The sequence below is a fragment of the Panthera pardus genome, unplaced genomic scaffold (genome assembly GCF_024362965.1).
Source record: "Panthera pardus isolate Hobbes unplaced genomic scaffold, ASM2436296v1 HiC_scaffold_10, whole genome shotgun sequence".
Lineage (NCBI taxonomy): Eukaryota > Metazoa > Chordata > Mammalia > Carnivora > Felidae > Panthera > Panthera pardus.
In genome coordinates, this window is record NW_026526655.1 from 37,876,321 (window position 1) to 37,894,139 (window position 17,819).

The following is a 17,819-nucleotide window of genomic DNA, read 5'->3' on the forward strand; positions in this document are numbered from 1 at the left end:
AAACTTTTCACATTTTTTTATAGTTGCCCTATATGAATGAAAATGAACTAACTTACTTTAATATGTCAGGAGGGGCACCTGGGTAGCTCAGTCAATTATGCATTCCACTCTTGATTTGGGGCCAGGTCATGACCCCATGGTTCCTGAAATTGAGCCCTTTGCTGAGCTCTGCACTCACAGCTCGGAACCTGCTTGGGATTCTCTCTCTTCCTCTGTCTCTCTCTCTGCCCCTCCTCTGCTTGAGTTCACTTGCTCTTTCTCTCATATTATTTAATGTTATTTAATATGCTCTCATGTTATTTAATAGGTAGATCAAGAAATAAAAATAACTTTCTAGAAATTGTTCCACGGTGTTTTTTTCCTAGATAGCATGTAGTTTTTTAAAATTCTTTCTATGCAATTTATACTGAAAATGTTTTCCATCAATATGCTTTGACTATTCTTCCCTTTAAAAAAATTAAGGTAGTTTGTAAAATATTTTGTTTTAAAAATATTAAAACACACATATAGGAATATACAGAAAAGATATAAAAGTGTTAGCTGGTAACCAAATGTTTTGTCTCATCATAACTGTCAAACACTGTTAAACACTTACAAAAGGAACCAAAAATTGGCTTAATGAACATTCTCATGCATTTCATGAAATAAACATTTACTGAAAACCAACTATGTGCCTATATCCCAATCTAACCAATTAAAAAAAAAAAAAAACTAGGAAAAAAATAAGTAGAAAGACACCTCACCTACTCTATTATAGTTCTAAATAAATAATTTAGAATAGATCTATTCCACTGAAGGAAATCAATGTGACAGATAAGAAATAGGAAAGAATACTGCTTAAGCAGTCTTCTTTTTTTAATCCTTACCTTTTCTGTGATATTTTATTTAACAACCTTGATCTATGACAATGTGGGGAAAAAAGCAAAGGAGAATTCTTGTATGTTACTTACTCATAACATAGGAAAGATGTTACAATATTAACTTAAAATATATTCTTTCTAACCTTTCAAAATTAAGAACTGAGTAAATAAAAATGGATGGCGCTTCTCAGGATATGAGAACACGAGTCCACCTCAATATAAAAATATAAAAGCTGATCACTTAAGAGAAGAATCAGAAACAGTGTTCCTACAGAATATGAGGTAAAAGTTTCTGAGACAAAGAGCATTTATAAAGAAAGTCTGGAAAAAGTAAAAAGCAACCATATATAATATTGGGGTGCTGGGTGGCTCAGTCGGTTAAGCATCTGGCTTCAGCTCAGGTCATGATCTCACAGTTCATGAGTTTGAACCCCAAGTCAGGCTCTGTGCTGACAGCTGACAGCCTGGAGCCCACTGGATTCTGTGTCTCCCTCTCTCTGCTCCTCTCCCCCTCCCCTCTTTTATGCGCTCGCTCACTCTCTCTCTCAAAAATAAACACTAAAAAAATAATTAAAGAAACCATATACAATATGTAAATTCCCAGTGATATGTCCACAAAACTGCCAAAAGTAACTGACAGCTAAATGTGACTCTATAGTAAGACTTTTAAACTAAACTCTCCAAAATTCAGTACTAAAAGCAACTTGATGAATAAACAAGGTCACCAATGAGCCAGAGACTATGTAACCTTGAGCAAATGCAGTCAATTCTCTGGGCTTCAGTTTCCCTGTCTGAAACATGGATCTGGTAAGTGTCTGGATATAAAAGATACTTTGAAAGGACTTCTTTTCCAAAATTCTGTGCAGTATATTAAAATATTTTCTCTGGCATATGGTCAGAGCTCCATGTTTTTTTCCAGTTTGTTTTCCCCACTTATATCACTTTTTCTTTAAAATTACATTTTAACACATCTCTTCTGATTTTAGAGCACCTGTTCAACAGCTGGTGGATTAAGCACATCAAATCTAAATGTCTATGTGAATATTTTCTTAGAATGTGAGGCATCCGCCTTTTGAAAATCCCCCAGAACCAATACCTAAATGAACACAAACTCACCCCAGATACTGCCTACTAAAAGTTGATAAAACTATTACCAGTTTATTCCCAAACTATGCCTCACATGTAATAACAAGGAATGACATCTAACAGGAGCAACCTGATGATGAAACTTGTTGGGCCAGAGAAAAGCTGCAGCGAGAAATGGTCAAAGGCAAACCGCAGGAGGATAATCGCCACCAGGATCCGGCTAGACAAGCTGGCAGGCAGAAGCCGGGCAGGCACGTCACAAGCCAGGTAGGAACCGGAAGCCAGAACAAGGTTGGCTGTTTACACCCCACCCCCCCCCACCCCCCGCCGTGGCGGCACCGACCCTCCCAAAACCCCAGGGTCTCCACCTGGCAGGCCGCGCCCCTCGGACGATAGTCAGAATTCAGGGGAGAGACGAGAACAAGTAGTCGCTGCCGACGGGCTCGCACACCGGGGTCCCGGCGGTCACCGCCCGAGGCTCGCACCCAGCCCCTCTGGCCCACCCTCAAGTCAGGGCTCCGCAGGCCTCGCGAGCGGCCGCCGCCTCAGCCAGACCCAGGGGTTGCGGCTCCGGAAGAGCAGGCCGGGCACGGGTGCCCCCTGCCCGCCAGCTTACCGCCCCGGCCCAATCTTCTTTCGGGGGCGGCCAGCTTCCAGGTGCGGCGCGGCTCGCCACCGAGAGTCCCCACGCAGAAAAGGTGCAGAGGTGGTACCTGCGCCTTGGTGCCCGGCCTGTTCCGCCTCAGCACTGCCGTCCCCTCCGCCATGACCATAGTGCCAAAGTCTAGGCGGCTGGAGTCGGTACCCGGATGTAAGGGAAGGCTGCCTGCGCCGGGGCGGGCGGGGGGCGGGACGGGGTGGAGCGGAGCTCTAGGTCCGGGCGCCAGGGAGGGGCGGCAACTGAAGGATCAGCCGTGGCCCGCGCGGAGCAGGGCGGGAGGACGGAAAAGAGTACCGGAAAGGAACAGCTGGCGGAGGGAGGGACACGAGAGAAGGAACAGCCGACGACTCACCAGTCGCGGCGTGGAGGAAGGGACAAACATGGCAGCGAGGACGAGGACTGGCTTTGGGAAAGTCCGCAGGCCCCCACCGAAGCCCGCTTCGGAGTGAGCAAGAGCCTAACACATTGCTGCATCTCCCTGGGTTTAGGTTAGTTACACTCAACGGATAGAGCTTGCACAACGGTGACCGTTTCAGTAAACCTTTGTCCTAGCAGATACCCAGAGAAGCATAATTGTGTCCCGAAATCCTCATAGACAAGCAAAGTGGAAAAACAGGCCAGCAGTCGGAAAATTCCACAGACCCCCGCATGAAACCGACCCAATCTGAAATAAGACTAGGGCTTAGATTGTCAAATGGTATTTCCGCCATCCTCTGACTTCAAAGCCAAGGACCTTTTCAATGACAAATTTGTGTAGATAAAAGACTGAGACACTAATTATCTGAAAATGGACATCTGGTACACAAAATTAACTCGTAGTTTTTGCAAGTCAGAAGCAGGAGGAGGAAATGATGCCCCTTGACAGATGGTGGGAGTTGTACATCTTTACAGGATTCTAAATTTCCTTTGTTGCAAGTTTTAAGTGTTCTCTTACGTTATGAAATCATGGCAGTTTTGGCAAACTTTTGTTTCCTGTTTAGAAACGTTAAATCTTTGATCTGGGTTGAGGGGGGCCATAGGATACCAGATAGAAAGCCAGCTCAAAGGGTGAAAACTGCATATGCTAGGGTGATTTTCAAGAGAATAAAACATCAGATATCCCATCAAATACACTTAAAAGTGTATCAGGAATGCTGAGAGGAGAACTATGTCACAGCCTCCAAAAATGGAAGAGTGTAAGAGAGGTTGGTTAAGTTGAGTAGGAGCAAAGCTGAGTAATTAGCAGTGACTTGAACTTGGCTCAAAGGGGCCTGAGAGTAGGAAGTTGGTTTGTCTTTAAGATTCATTCATTTTGAAAGATGTATAGACTGGTAACTTTTCCAGAACAAGGAACGTAATTCCATCACTACTTCCTAGGATATCAAAAGATTTATTCATTCAACAAATATTTATTAAGCCCCACGATGTGTTCAGCACTGAGGTACAAGTATGAAAAGGCCCAGTCTTTAACCATGAATTGCTTAGAGTGTAGCAGTGGAGAAAGACGTGCAATCACCAGTTCTCTTACTAAATACAGTGAGAATCTTGGACAAGTGGCACCCAAATTGTTGCCTCCCAAATAAAGACATGGGGTGGATCTGGGGAGAGCAGAGTGCTAGGTAGGACTATAAATCTTTAAACAACTCTACCTCACTTACTCCAAGGATTAAAGTTAAAATTTCCCAGATTGTGTGGTTATGTCCCTGAATTGTAAATAACAGTTACCTACAATTGAAGGGGCTCATCGTAATGTTCTCTTAAGTCCAGATTTGTTATATTGTTTCAGCTCATCTGAAAAAAACAAGAGAAAAAGTGAATAAGTAGAATTAAATTCAGGAACAGAATAGGCTTTCATCTCTGAAAAATCCAGTAAAGTTGCATTATGATGTCAACTCTGGCCTTGTTTACAGGAAGAACCTTGTTCTTTAGGTTTGAAATGTTTCTAGCTCATAACCTTCACATTTATTTCTTCATCACTCTGCAGATTATGACCTCCAAACAAAACCACATATCTAAACAGTGTTATTTTGGTGGGTGGGGGAAGGGAGGGAAGAAGAAGAAAAGAGAGCATGATCAGTAATAGCAATAACATGTAATACTGGGTTACTTGAATATTTCAGTTAAAGGAGGAATAGTCTTTTGTTTTTTTATTTTTTTTTTAACATTTATTTATTTTTGAGAGAGAGACAGTGTGAGCAGGGGAGGGGCAGAGAGAGAGGGAGACACAGAATCTGAACCAGACTCCAGGCTCTGAGCAGTCTGTACAGAGCCTGACTTGGGGCTTGAACTAATGAACCGGGAGATCATGACCTGAGCTGAAGTCAGATGCTTAACCAACTGAACAAACCAGGTGCCCCAGGAACAATCTTTTTTAAGATAAAATGGAAAAGATGGGGCTGGGATTCAGAAAATCGAGATTCTCTTGCCTGTTGACTATAAGACTTTGAACTATCAAATAAGAATCTAGGGTAAGTGGCACCCAAACTGTTTCTTCCCTAAGAGAGACATTTCCTTATTTGTACTGAAAATAGTACACAGCAGTTCTTTCTCTCTACCTCATAGATGATGAAAGCAAGTATAAAAGTAAATATTCATGGAGCACCTGGCTGGCTCAGTTGGTAGAGCATGTGACCCTTGATCTCAAGGTTGTGAGTTCAAACCCCACGTTGGGTGTAGAGATGACTTAAAAATACAATCTTAAAAAAAATAGTAAATATTCCTTGACTTTTATTAAAGTTTTAAAAGAAAATATTTTAGAAATCCAAAGTATCATGAGCAATTTCAAAAATATCTAACCTGTATGAAATTCTCTTGAGCAAATGCTGAGAAACATGAATAAGATGTATAAGCTACTTTCCTCAAAGAGCTTAAAAATGAATGGGGAAAGGTGATATGTAGATTACTACAAAGCAAAATGTCTGAAGTCTGTTGCTTGCTGACCATTCTTCTTCACACATGTTCTTTGCAAAACATAGTTTGATCTTGCTCAGTATCCATCTCTTCCCATATGACTAGAGAAAGGTAAACCCACCTCTAGCTGACATTTAAGTCCCTATTGGCCTAAGCCAATGTTTAGTTAAAGGGTAAGCATCTGACTCAATTTTAGCCTTAAGAGATATAAAAGGATATCTGATGGAGGACTTTGGGGAAAGGTTTCTTCTTGAGGAGATACCAAAAGAGATGGTTGAGATGGTCCCTTTTTTTCTTCCCATGAATATTGCCAAGTTTAGGACTGCACCTACCACGTTGACTTGAAGGAAGCCAGCCTAAGAGCAAAGCTGACACACTGAATGATGCATGAAGTAGTCAAAATGTACCCTAAAGCATGGGTATTAAAGCATGCAGATTTCATTCCAGGCCAAGCAAAGATGAAGCAGCAGAGAAACATGGGGTTATATGTTCATAGTTGAACAAATTAGTGCCTACATATGGTCTTATACATTTTTCTTTCTTTTTTTATGTTTATTTTTGGAAAGAGAGAGACAGAGTGCGAGCAGAGGAAGGGCAGAGAGAGGGATATACAGAATCGGAAGCAGGCTCCAGGCTCTGAGCTGTCGGCACAGAGCCCACTGCAGGGCTTGAACTCACAAACTGTGAGATCGTGACCTGAGCCGAAGTTGGATGCTTAACCGACTGAGCCACCCAGGCACCTCTATAAATTTTTCAATGTATTAAAAACAGTTCAAACTTAGACACTTTGACTACAGATGAATAAGATATCAAACTCCTATGGCACTTCACTTTTCTCTCTAGAATTCTAGGATATTTGATCAAATTGGCGATTGTGGTAGCCAGCTGCCAAGATAGCCCCCCAATGATTATTAAATCCCTTATGTACGCTTTTAATAGGTAAACTTTATTTTTATTTTTTCAAGTTTGTTGATTTATTTTGAAAGAGACAGCTCACAAGTGGGGAGGGACAGAGAGAGGGAGAGAATCGCAAGCTGGCTCCACTCTCAGTGTGGAGCCTGATGTGGGGCTCGATCCCACGACCATGAGATCATGACCTGAACAAAATCAAGTCTGTTGCTTAACCAACTGAGCCTCCCAGGCACCCCAAACTTTATTTATTTTGAGAGACAGAGCCAGTGCAAGTGGGAGAGGGGGTGAGAGAGGGAGAGAGAGAATCCCAAGCAGGCTCCGCAATGTCAGCCCAGACCCCAATGTGGGGCTCGAACCCGTGAACTGTGAGATCATGACCTGAGCTGAAATTAGGAGTGGGACACTTAACCAACTGAGCCACCCGGGCACCCCTGTACACTTTTTGTTGTTTATTTTTTTTAATAATCTCTATATCCAATGTGTAACTCTTAACTCATGACCCTGAGATCAAGAGTTACATGCTCTCCCAATGAAGCCAGCCAGGTGCCTCCCTGGTATGTACATTTTTGTGTGGATCTCTTTCATACTAAATTGGGCTGGCCTGTATAATAAGATACTGTGAAAATGATGTGTGACTTCTGATGTTAGTTCATAAAAGACATTGTGGCTTCTGCTTTGCTCTCTTAACTCACCTGCCCAGTGTGAGAAAGCTGCCATGTGTGAAGCAGTTAAGTAGCCTTATGAAGGGTCCTGGTGCAGAACTGAGGTTCCCACCAAAATCAGGCATCAACTTTGAACCAACCATCTTGGAAGAATAGCCTCGAGGCCCAGACAAGTCTTTGGATGATGGCAGAGATACCCCCCACCAACTAGGGCCACCCAAATAAGATGCTCCCAAATTTCTGACCTATGAATACTATGTGAGATGTTTATTGTTGTATTAAGCCAGTAAATTTGGGATGATTTGTTATGCAGCAATAGGTAATTAACACAGTAATCCCTAAACTTTGAGGAAGAGAAAATATGATCAGAAGAGACCAGTCACAACAGACTATTATCCTTTCCTCTTTTCAATAGGTCACCTAATGTCTTTCATGTATTTAGCAGCACTTCCTACCTTTATTTTCTCAATGACACTAATCTCTAATATTTGCAGGGGCACCTGGCTGGCTCAGTTGGTAGAGCATGTGACTCTGGATCTCAGAGTTGTGAATTTAAGCCCCACGTTAAGGGTAGAGTTTTCTTTATTTATTTATTATTTCTTAATGTTTATTTCCTTTTGAGAGAGAGAGAGCAGGGAAGGGGCAGAGAGAGAGGGAGACATAGAATCTGAAGCAGGCTCCAGGCTCCAAGTTGTCAGGACAGATTCCAATACAGGGCCCGAACCCACAAACCATGAGATCATGAACTAAGCTGAAGTTGGACGCTCAACCTACTGAGCCACCCAGGTGCCCCGAGTTTACTTCAAAAATAAATAAATAGGAATGCCTGGGTGGCTCAGTTGGTTAAGCATCCAACTCTTTTTTTTCAGCTGAGGCCATGATCTCATGGGTTTGAGCCCTGCATGCGGCTCTGTGCTGACAGCATGAAGCCTTCTTGGCATTCTCTCCCTCTCTCTCTCTCTCTGCCCCTTCCCTGTTTGTGCACACGTGCGTAGGTGTTTTCTGTCTCTCAAAATAAATAAACTTAAGAAAAAAAATAAAAAATAAAATGAAATTATGCTATTAATTTAGTTGTTTATTTCTCCCTCCTGAATTGTATTCATTCCTGTATCTCCAGTAGTGCCTGGAACTTGTTCAACAAAATGAACAACTTAAAAGGAACAAACTGGCCTTTTTGAACTGACACTCAAGTCAGATAAGTAACCCATTGATGCTTTTTCCAAATCAAGTCTCTAGGCTAAATGATACGGAAAGACCATTTTGCAAGACTTGGGATAAATTTTAACATGTCTTAAAGAACTAGGCTTAATCTGTAAATTACGTTTTATAATAGGAAAATCTCCAGATTAAGCTAACATTGAAATTAAAACAAAAACTATAAAAGCACCTATGGAAGAACATGTAAGTATTGGAGAAGACTTTTCAGTTTGACATAATACCCAGAAGCCATGAATTCAGCAATACCAAAATGACTTCCTGCAAGTTCAAAAAACAATAACAAAATCAAAGCCAAAATTATAAAGAACCAATTTCACTAATAAATAAACATATCACACAAACCATAAAAGACCAGTCATCCATTAGAATGATGGGCAGAAGATATTAACAGTCAGTAGGCACTGTCAGTTAATAGTAAAGAAAATAAAGATGGCTGTCAAACACAAGATGCTCATCCTCATTCATAATGATAAAAGTAAAATTTTAAGAATGGCAAAATAAAACCTTTATAACATCCTGTATTATTGAGAGTGGGAAGAAATCAGTCTCATACATTGCTGTTAGGCTGTTAATTGATAGAACTTCTATGAAGGGCAACTTGGAGACATGCGTGTGTATACACATATATGATCAAAATCCACATACCCTTTGACATCGCAATTACATGTCTAGGAATTTGTCTTAAAAATATACTTGTTCACATGTGCAAAATAATATATGCAAAAATTTTATTCAGTGCAGAAGTGTTTCTAATAGCATAAGACTAGAATTTAAATACCCATCAGTGGAGGGGCACCTGGGTGGTTCAGTCAATTAAGCACCTGACTCTTGATTTCAGCTCAGGTCATGATCTCTTGATTCATGGGTTCGAACCCTGTGTCAGGCTCTGTGATGACAGCACAGAGCTTGGGATTATGTCCCTTCTCTCACAAAAATAAACAATAAATAAATATTCATCAGTGGAGAATGCTTAAATTATGGCTCATCCATATAATAGAACATTATATGGCTATAATGAGAATTTTAAGAAGCTCCTTATGTACTTTATAGATTAATTCCAATTTGTTAATACAAAAAAGGTGCCAAATGGTATATATGGAATGTTATTTCTTGGAAAAAAAAAAAGATATTTCACATACATGACATGTATGTATGCATGTCCTTGCATGCATACACACACACACACACACACACACACAGTGTATACATAAAATATCCCTCAAAATATAAATCGTAACACTAGGTACCTCTAAGGATGGAACTGTGTGGCTGGGGGACAGGGAAGGGAAGGATATTTTTCACTGTGTATCTTTTCAGTGCATATCCTTTTGAATTTTTAACTACATGAATGTTATCTACTTTTAAATAATGTAAGAAAAAAAAAGTAAGAGGCCTGACTCAAAATGTTAAGGGATGTCTGGTGCCCTCCTTTTACAATTAATTCTTAAACTAAGAGGAGCTATGTGATTTGTCACATGTCACATAACTAGTATGTAAGCAACACAGGATCAGAGCTTAGATTTGATTAGGCTTTCTCTTTAAAGTTGCTTAATGGCAAAAGAAACCATGTAAACACTCTCCACATAAATAAATCAAAACATTAAAAACAAATTTTTTTTTTTTTAAATGGGGCACCTGGGTGGCTCAGTTGGTTAAGCGACTGACTTCAGCTCAGGTCATGATCTTAGGGTTCATGAGTTTGAGCCCCGCAAAGGGCTCTGTGCTGACAGCTCAGAGCCTGGAGCTTGCTTCCAATTCTGTGTCTCCCTCTCTCTCTCTGCACCTCCCCCACTCGCTTGCTCTCTCTCAAAGATAAACATTAAAAAAAAAAAATCTTTTTTAATCAGAAGTTCAAAACTCTATTTTGTTGTGGGTGCAGTGAAAACAGCAATTAACTTGCTGGAAGAGACATGATTTGGTATCACTCTGGAGAGCAATCTGGCAGTCCTTATCAAGAAGGTTAAAAGTGTTCATAACCAGTTTGTGCATTGTTGAAAGAGTACAGAGAAGACTTGTCTTATCAAATATCAAACTTGAATACAAAAGTTTGTTTATATTTATATTGAATACAATGTGGTAGAATAGAGAAATCAATGGGACAATCCTATAAAACCCAGGAATAGACTTAAAGATTTAATGTATAATAAAGATGTTACCTCAAACTTCAAGGTGGGGAGTGGTGGTGGGTAAAAACAAATAATAAAGCTGAGACAAGCTAAACATTACTTACAAAATAAAAGTCAGATACATAGACCCTACAGTAAATAAATTATGGATTAATTAAATGTTCAAAAGAAAAAACTACAAGAATGAGATTTGAGTAGCTACAAAAACCTGCACATCAAATTAGGACAAATATAACAAGTTAGTACCTCCAATATATAAAACCTTATGATCCATGTTGGTTGGTAGTAATGCAAAATGGTGCAGCCATTATGCAAAACAGTATAGAAGTTCCTCAAAAAATTAACAATAGAGGGATGCCTGGGTGTCTCAGTCTGTTAAGCTGACTCTCAATTTGGGCTTAGGTCATGATCTCACAATTCATGAGTTCAACTGGGCTCTGCACAGACAGTGCGGAGCATGCTTGGAATTCTCTCTCAAAATGAATAAGCTTAAAAAAAAAAGTTGCAGAGGTGGGTCCTGGGTGGGTCAGTCGGCTAAGCATCCAACTCGTGATCTTAGCTCAGGTCATGGTCTCATGGTTTGTGAGATCGAGCCCCATGTTGGCCTCTGTGCTGACAGCATGAAGCTTGCTTGGGATTCTCTCTCCCTCTTCCTCTGTCCCTCCCCTGCTGGTACCCCTACCCTTCAAAAGAAATAAATAAGCTTTAAAAAAAATAGAGGGGCACCTGGCTGGCTCAGTCAGTAGAACATGTGACTCTTTTTTCCCCTTTTTTTAATGTTTATTTTTGAGAGAGAGAGAGAGCAAGTGGGGAAGGGGCAGAGAGAGGGAGACACAGAATCTGTAACAGGCTCCAGGCTCTGAGCTGTCAGCACAGAGCACGATGTGGGGCTTGAACTCACGAACCATGAGATTATGACCTGAGTTTAAGTTGGATGCTTAACCGACTGAGCCACCCAGGCACCCCAAGGAACATGTGACTGTTGATCTTGGAGTTGTGAGTTGGAGCCCCGTGTTGGGTATAGAGATTACTTAAAAAAAAAAAAAAAGTCTTTAAAAACAAATACTGTAGTCCTATCTAGCAATCCCACTTCTGTGTATTTGTCCAAAAGAATTGAAATCAGAATCTCTAAGAGATGGTAGCACTTCCATAATTGCAGCACGATTCACAAGAGCTAAGATGTGGAAAAAACCTAAATGTTCATCCACTAGAAGAATGGATAAATATGGCATATAGATACAATGGGATACTATTCAGCTTTAAACAAGGAAATACTGCAATGTGACATGACTAAACCTTGAGGACATTATAAGTGAAATATTCAAACACACGACAAATACTACATGATTCCATTTATGACTTATCTAAAATAGTCACTCATAGAAGCAGAGTAGAATGGTGGTTGCCAAGAACTAGGGAGAGGAGGGAAATGGGGAACTGCTAATCAAGACATAATGATCCAGATAAGCAAGATGAAAAAGTCCTAGAGATGTGCTGTACAACCCTATGCCTATAATTAAAAATACTGTATTGTAAGTTAAAAATCTGTTAAGGTAAATCTCATGTTGTGTTCTTACATAAATAGAACAATAAAATAGAAATGAAATCTTATAATCCCAACTTTTTAAATAAAAATCTTTGTAAAACATACGTTTTCTACCTAATAGGAGGGAAAACAATCTTATTGGTAATGCTCATACAACACAATAGCTCCCTGGGAATTTTGTTATCAATTTCCCAAATTTTTTGTGGAGAATAGTTTAAGCCATGCTTTTAAGTCAAACAAATCTGAGTTCAATCCCAAGCTATGACTTAAAATTGGTGTCACCTGGGGCGCCTGGGTGGCTCAGCTGGTTAAGTGGCTGACTTCAGCTCAGGTCATGATCTAACAGTTCATGAGTTCAAGTCCTGCATTGGGCTCTGTGCTGACAGCTCAGAGCCCGGAGCCTGCTTCAGATTCTGTGTCTCCCTCTCACTCTGCCCCTCCCCTGCTCACACTGTCTCTTTCTCTCTAAAATAAATAAACATTAAAATTTTTTTTAAAAAATGGTGTCAACCTGAGCAAGTTATTCTTTCACCTATGAGGAGAGGAGTATCTGCCTCACAGGGCTGCTAGGATTACATGCAGTTAAACCAGATTATGTTAAATGCCTAGAACAGTGCCTGGCAAATGCTCAAGAATAGCATTATCACAAAAATTCCCGTTGGAATTTTACCTACTTTAATTCTTTCTTCACTATTTTTGTTGATCAAAGGGTAAATGACAACATATTATTGTGAAACACAGTTCCCCACCCTCAACACCATTATTTTCACCCCAAATTTCTCATGCCAAAATCCTTTTCCCTATTAATTTCCAATATAATCTCACAACCTAAAATTATTTTTTTTAAAGCAATTCTGCTAGAGAAGCATTATGGGACTACCTCCAGGATACAAAAAAATTCCCCCATCCTTCTAAATTAGGTTATAAACGGAGCCCTGAAATTTTTTTAAAAAATATTTTTTTGAGAGAGTGCGAGTGGGGGAAGGGGCAAAGAGAGAGGGAGACACAGAATCCGAAGCAGGCTCCCGGCTCTGTCAGCAGAGAGCCCGAGAGCCCGATGTGGGGCTTTTGAACTCAAGGACTGTGAGATCATGACCCGAGGCGAAGTCAGACACCAACTGACTGAGCCACCCAGGAGCCCCTATGGAGCCCTGAAATTTTAAATACACCAGGTAATTCTAAGAATGAACCAAGGTTTGGAAATTATCGCCTTGGGATCTCAAAACTCATTTGCTTGGGTGTTCAAAAAACAGAATTGGGAAATGGTAAAGCCATGGCCTCTGGACTGGATTCCTAACTCTACTATTTACCAGCCAGGTAGCCTTGAACAAGTTTCCTCATCTCCTCTGAGTCAGTTTGGTCATTGGTAAAACCAGGACATCTGTGCTCAACAAGGTTTTAAGAGCAAAGCACATTATCTAGCTGTGCCTAGGGCACAGTAGGACACTGATGACCCACTCCGATACTGTAAATAGAGCTTTTAATCATAATTTTTATCTTAGTATGACAAAAATTAAGCCTTAGTGTACAAATGACACATTAATGTAAATATTCACATACTTGCCCGATGAGGACATGACCAAAAGTTGACACCATTATTCCCTGCCATTTACAATTTCAGTTAGCTTTCAATTCCACAAGACAAATATAGGGCATATCTTTAAGAAGTTTTTTTGTTTTTCAACGTTTTTTTATTTATTTTTGGGACAGAGAGAGACAGAGCATGAACGGGGGAGGGGCAGAGAGAGAGGGAGACACAGAATCGGAAACAGGCTCCAGGCTCCGAGCCATCAGCCCAGAGCCTGACGCGGGGCTCGAACTCACGGACCGCGAGATCATGACCTGGCTGAAGTCGGACGCTTAACCGACTGCGCCACCCAGGCGCCCCCTAGGGCATATCTTTAAACCATGATCACTGGGATGCCAGGGTGGCGCAGTCGGTTGAGCGTTCGGCTTTGGCTCAGGTCATGATCTCAAAGCTCATGAGTTCAAGCCCCGCTTCGGGCTCTGTGCTGACAGTTCAGAGCCTGGAGCCTGCTTCTACTTCTGTGTCTCCCTCTCTCTGCCCCCTAACCCACTCGCATTGTCTGTCTCTCTCAAAATTAAAAAAAAAAAAAAAAATCAGACTGATCTAGAAAATAAATTTGACCACCAAGAACAGCTGGTCTGAGAGGTAAAGTTTAGGAGTTGGTAATCAAGTTTGGGGTAGGACTGTTTGGGTTCCAATCTTAACCTTCCCTAGCTGCTATTACTAAAAAAAAAAAAAAAAGTCAAGCTATTTGTTCAGCTGTTTCCTATTTGTTAAATTCAACAAATTATATACTAAATACCAGTAATTACCACTCAAGTACCACCCAACCCTGATACCACAGTGGTTTATCAAGCAGAATTTAAATAATGTATATCAAGTGCTTAGTTATCTGACAAAAACAGCCACAGGTGAAGTTCTGGTCAGCAGCATCTGGAGATGGACTGATTATGTCCAAATCCTGGCTTTGCCACTTCCTACGGAGCATGCTTGGTTATTACTTAACCTGTGTGCGTGCGCCTTACCTTCCTCAAGATGCAGGACAGTACCTAGCTCACAGCATTGTTGGAAGATTACACCAACTGATACACACCAAGTACCCACAACAGTAGCCAGTACCCAGAAAAATGCTCCTGAGGCCTTGGCTATAAACACTATCACACAGCACCTGATGCATAAAAGGCACTCCACCAATGGTAGCCATAAAACCTTGCCATGGACTTTTTTCAAAGCAAATAATAGTACAAAGTTTTAAAAACTGGAAATGTTCACTAAGTTTCTCTAAATACTTCAGAAACAAGACATTTAAACACTAGATTCTATAAATGATAAAGTATACTTTAATAAAAGCTTGTTATATATGAAATTAGAATGATACCTTAAAAAAATTAATGTTCACTTATTTTTGAAAGAGAGGGAGAGACAGTGCGAGCAGGGGAGGAGCAGAGAGAGGGAGACAGAATCTGAAGCAGGTTCCAGGCTGAGCCTTCTGTATAGAACTCACCAACTGTGAGATTATGACCTGAGCCAAAGTCAGATGCTTAACCGACCTAGCCACCCAGGCAACCCTGAATATTGCTATTTTTTAAAACATAAGTGTAAATCCATGGTTTTGTGTCAGCATAATTTTTTTTGTTTATTATTTTTGAGAGAGAGTGAGTGCAAGAGGGGGAGGAGCTGAGAGAAGGGGACAAGGGATCTCAATCGGGATCTGACAGCAGACAGCCAGATGCAGGGCTTGAACTCAAGAACCATGAGACGACTGGAGCTGAAGTTGGATGCTTAACCAAATGAGTCACGCAGGTGCCCCTGTATTAGCGTAATTTCTGTAATCTAAATTCAATGTGAAAGCTAGAGTGCATATTTCCCAGAATTCTCTGCAAGTTACTTGGGAAAAAAAAACATACTGGAGAACCCTAAAAAATCTTAAATCACCAAATAAAGATTAACCACTCATTTATGCATTTTTATTTCGTAATATTTAGATCAATACACTATAACTAAATTTTAGAGACACTGGATATCATTAGTTTGGATACCATTAGTTTATTATAAAAGAGACATGAAAATTATTTACATGATGAAAGATTTCACAACTTCACTGGAATGGGCAGCTTCACTTCATGCCATTTCAATAATGATTTATTTCAGTCTACATACTTTCCGAGAATGTCACCATCTCTAAATAAGAAATAATCCTGCAAATAAAGAAAACCATTAGTTAAGAAAACTAATAACAAATACTTAACTTATAGGAAATATTAAATTTACACACCTTGTCATCTAGAACTACTTTGGTGCCTCCATATTCTGGGAGAAGAACTTTATCTCCAACTTTCACACTGACTGGTTGGATCTCTCCACCCTTAAGAAAATAAGGATATTTATTAGTAGACATCTAGATCACCAAAAACTTATACCTAACTTTTATTAATCAAATGTGCTCATTCAAATCAAGTGTTAAAAAAGGACTTAGTGGCCAAGTGATATGATTTACATTATAATCATAGTTCACTCAAAAATATCACTGTAGAATTACACTTTGAAATAATGCATACCTGGAGCTTAAACCAAAACCTGCCTTCAGTGTAAAGTTCAACGAGTTATACTGGAAAGCTAACTTAAGCTAATTTTTTAACTATTAAATATTAACTTCTAGACTATATAAATCAGTTTTTAAGACCAGATATACAGATGTCATGTTGGAACTTCTTCCAACACAAAAATTCAAGAGGAGTTTCCAGAATTTGGAACATATACTTCTTTTGTGACTCAATATCCTTTTCATTAAAGTAAAAATTTAAGAAGAGACTGCAGCATAGTGCCCACTCCCCAGAGACTTCCTATTCCTGACTCTGGGACAGCTGTTCCTAGAGCTTTCTTAGAGGCAACTGGAACAATGAATGCAATTAATGTATTTGACCCCAAAGGCATTTATTGTGTATTCTGGCTGACTTTCAGGTCTGAGGTCTAACCAGTTACTGGAGAATGACTATTAAGGCTAGATCCAACCAGTTCTTTTCGAAAGTATGCCAACTAAGGCCAGAAATGGTTAAAAAGATTAGGGCAATTACAGCGTTAGAGGTTAGATCAAGGGTTTAAATTTCCCCTCAACTAGTCAAAGAACCCACAGATCATCTTAAGGAATTTTTTGTTTTAGTCAAAATTTAGAATTTAAAGAAAACACTGGTTATACTCAGCTACCAAATGGCTACTGATTTTAATACTCTGGAACTCTTCCATCCTACAAAATAAGCAACTTTATTTTACATAATCATTTTCGTTAAAAGCGGCATATCAGACATGACTGAATTAGGGAACGATCTTGAAGAAAACAAAAAGCTATTTAAGAGACTACCTTTAATAACCACCAAGAATTTTTTTCTCCTCCATACAGAACTAGTTGCACTTTAGCCCCATTTACCTTTCCTTTAGAGCCTGATCCAACAGCTACTACTGTTGCTTGCAAAACTTTTCCTTGCGATTTTTCTGGAAGCATAATGCCTCCTTTGGTTACAGTTTCGGCTGCACTCCTTTCAACTAAAACTCGGTCAAAGAGAGGAAGAAACTTCCTAAACGCTTGTCCTGCCTGTAAGAAAAGGAGTATTAAGTTTAAAACAAAAGCAGTATGTGATTATGTTCTAAGCGTTACACATCAAAAAGCACGTGTGGCTTTCAAAATTAACGCCAAAACTCCAATTATTCGTTCAAGAAAATCATTTGAATGTTTTGCTCTACCTGCCGAGATTAATTTCCATTCCGTGTGTGTTAGGGGGTCGTTGCTGCTCCTCCGGTCAGCAGACAGCTTTAAGAGTAACCCTAGTTTATCCCAAGGTCAAATATTTTCCTACCTCAATTGTTCTGGAAAATTTCACAGAACTCAAGTCAACCCCTTTGCCTGGAGCCACGCTTTTCAAGATACTACACACCCACAAAGATCTCGCAGAAGTGGGTCCGCAGCTGCGCGTGAGTCCGGGTTCCCGCCCCCAGGCCCACAAGCATGCGGGGTACACGCGTGCAGAGCCCTCGGCAAATAAAAGGGGTTAGTGGGCCTCGCCTCTCCAGGGTTACTGCGGGCGCGGGTCACTGAGTGACCCCTACCCCTCCCAGTAGGCCTGCAAAGAAGCACCCGGGTACCCGAGCGCTATAGGCAGAGAAGGCCTCTTCGTCCTCCAGCCCACGCGAGACTCACCATGACTCTGGCCACCGCAGTTCCTACTCTGCTCTTGAGCTGCCGCCGCCGCCGCAAGGAGACCCGCAGTCCGACCCCCGGGCCACGTGAACGTGGGAAAAGGCCTCCCAACGCGCAGGCGCGCTTGCTCCCGCCCCCC

The 17,819-nt window shown here is 40.7% G+C and overlaps 1 protein-coding gene and 1 non-coding gene across 3 annotated transcripts in view; one reads left to right on the forward strand and one right to left on the reverse strand.

Moving 5' to 3' along the window:
- The window catches only part of MOB4 (MOB family member 4, phocein), a 43,365-nt gene extending 25,578 nt beyond the window's left edge, over nt 1-17,787 (reverse strand). The window contains exons 1-2 of one of the 2 annotated variants that reach the window (XM_019428359.2): nt 17,681-17,787; nt 16,913-17,077 (exon numbers count right to left, since the gene is read on the reverse strand). In XM_019428359.2, coding sequence (XP_019283904.1) covers nt 16,913-17,077; nt 17,681-17,683 — 168 coding nt within the window. In that variant the 5' untranslated portion in view covers nt 17,684-17,787. Of the gene's footprint in view, nt 1-2,659; nt 2,792-16,912; nt 17,078-17,680 lie in introns of those variants that run through there. The other variant, XM_019428358.2, reaches the window with a different exon arrangement.
- TRNAK-CUU (transfer RNA lysine (anticodon CUU)) lies at nt 5,187-5,259 on the forward strand. The gene has a single exon. It is a non-coding gene; the product is annotated as a tRNA-Lys (tRNA).
- Nucleotides 17,788-17,819: the final 32 nt, after the last annotated feature.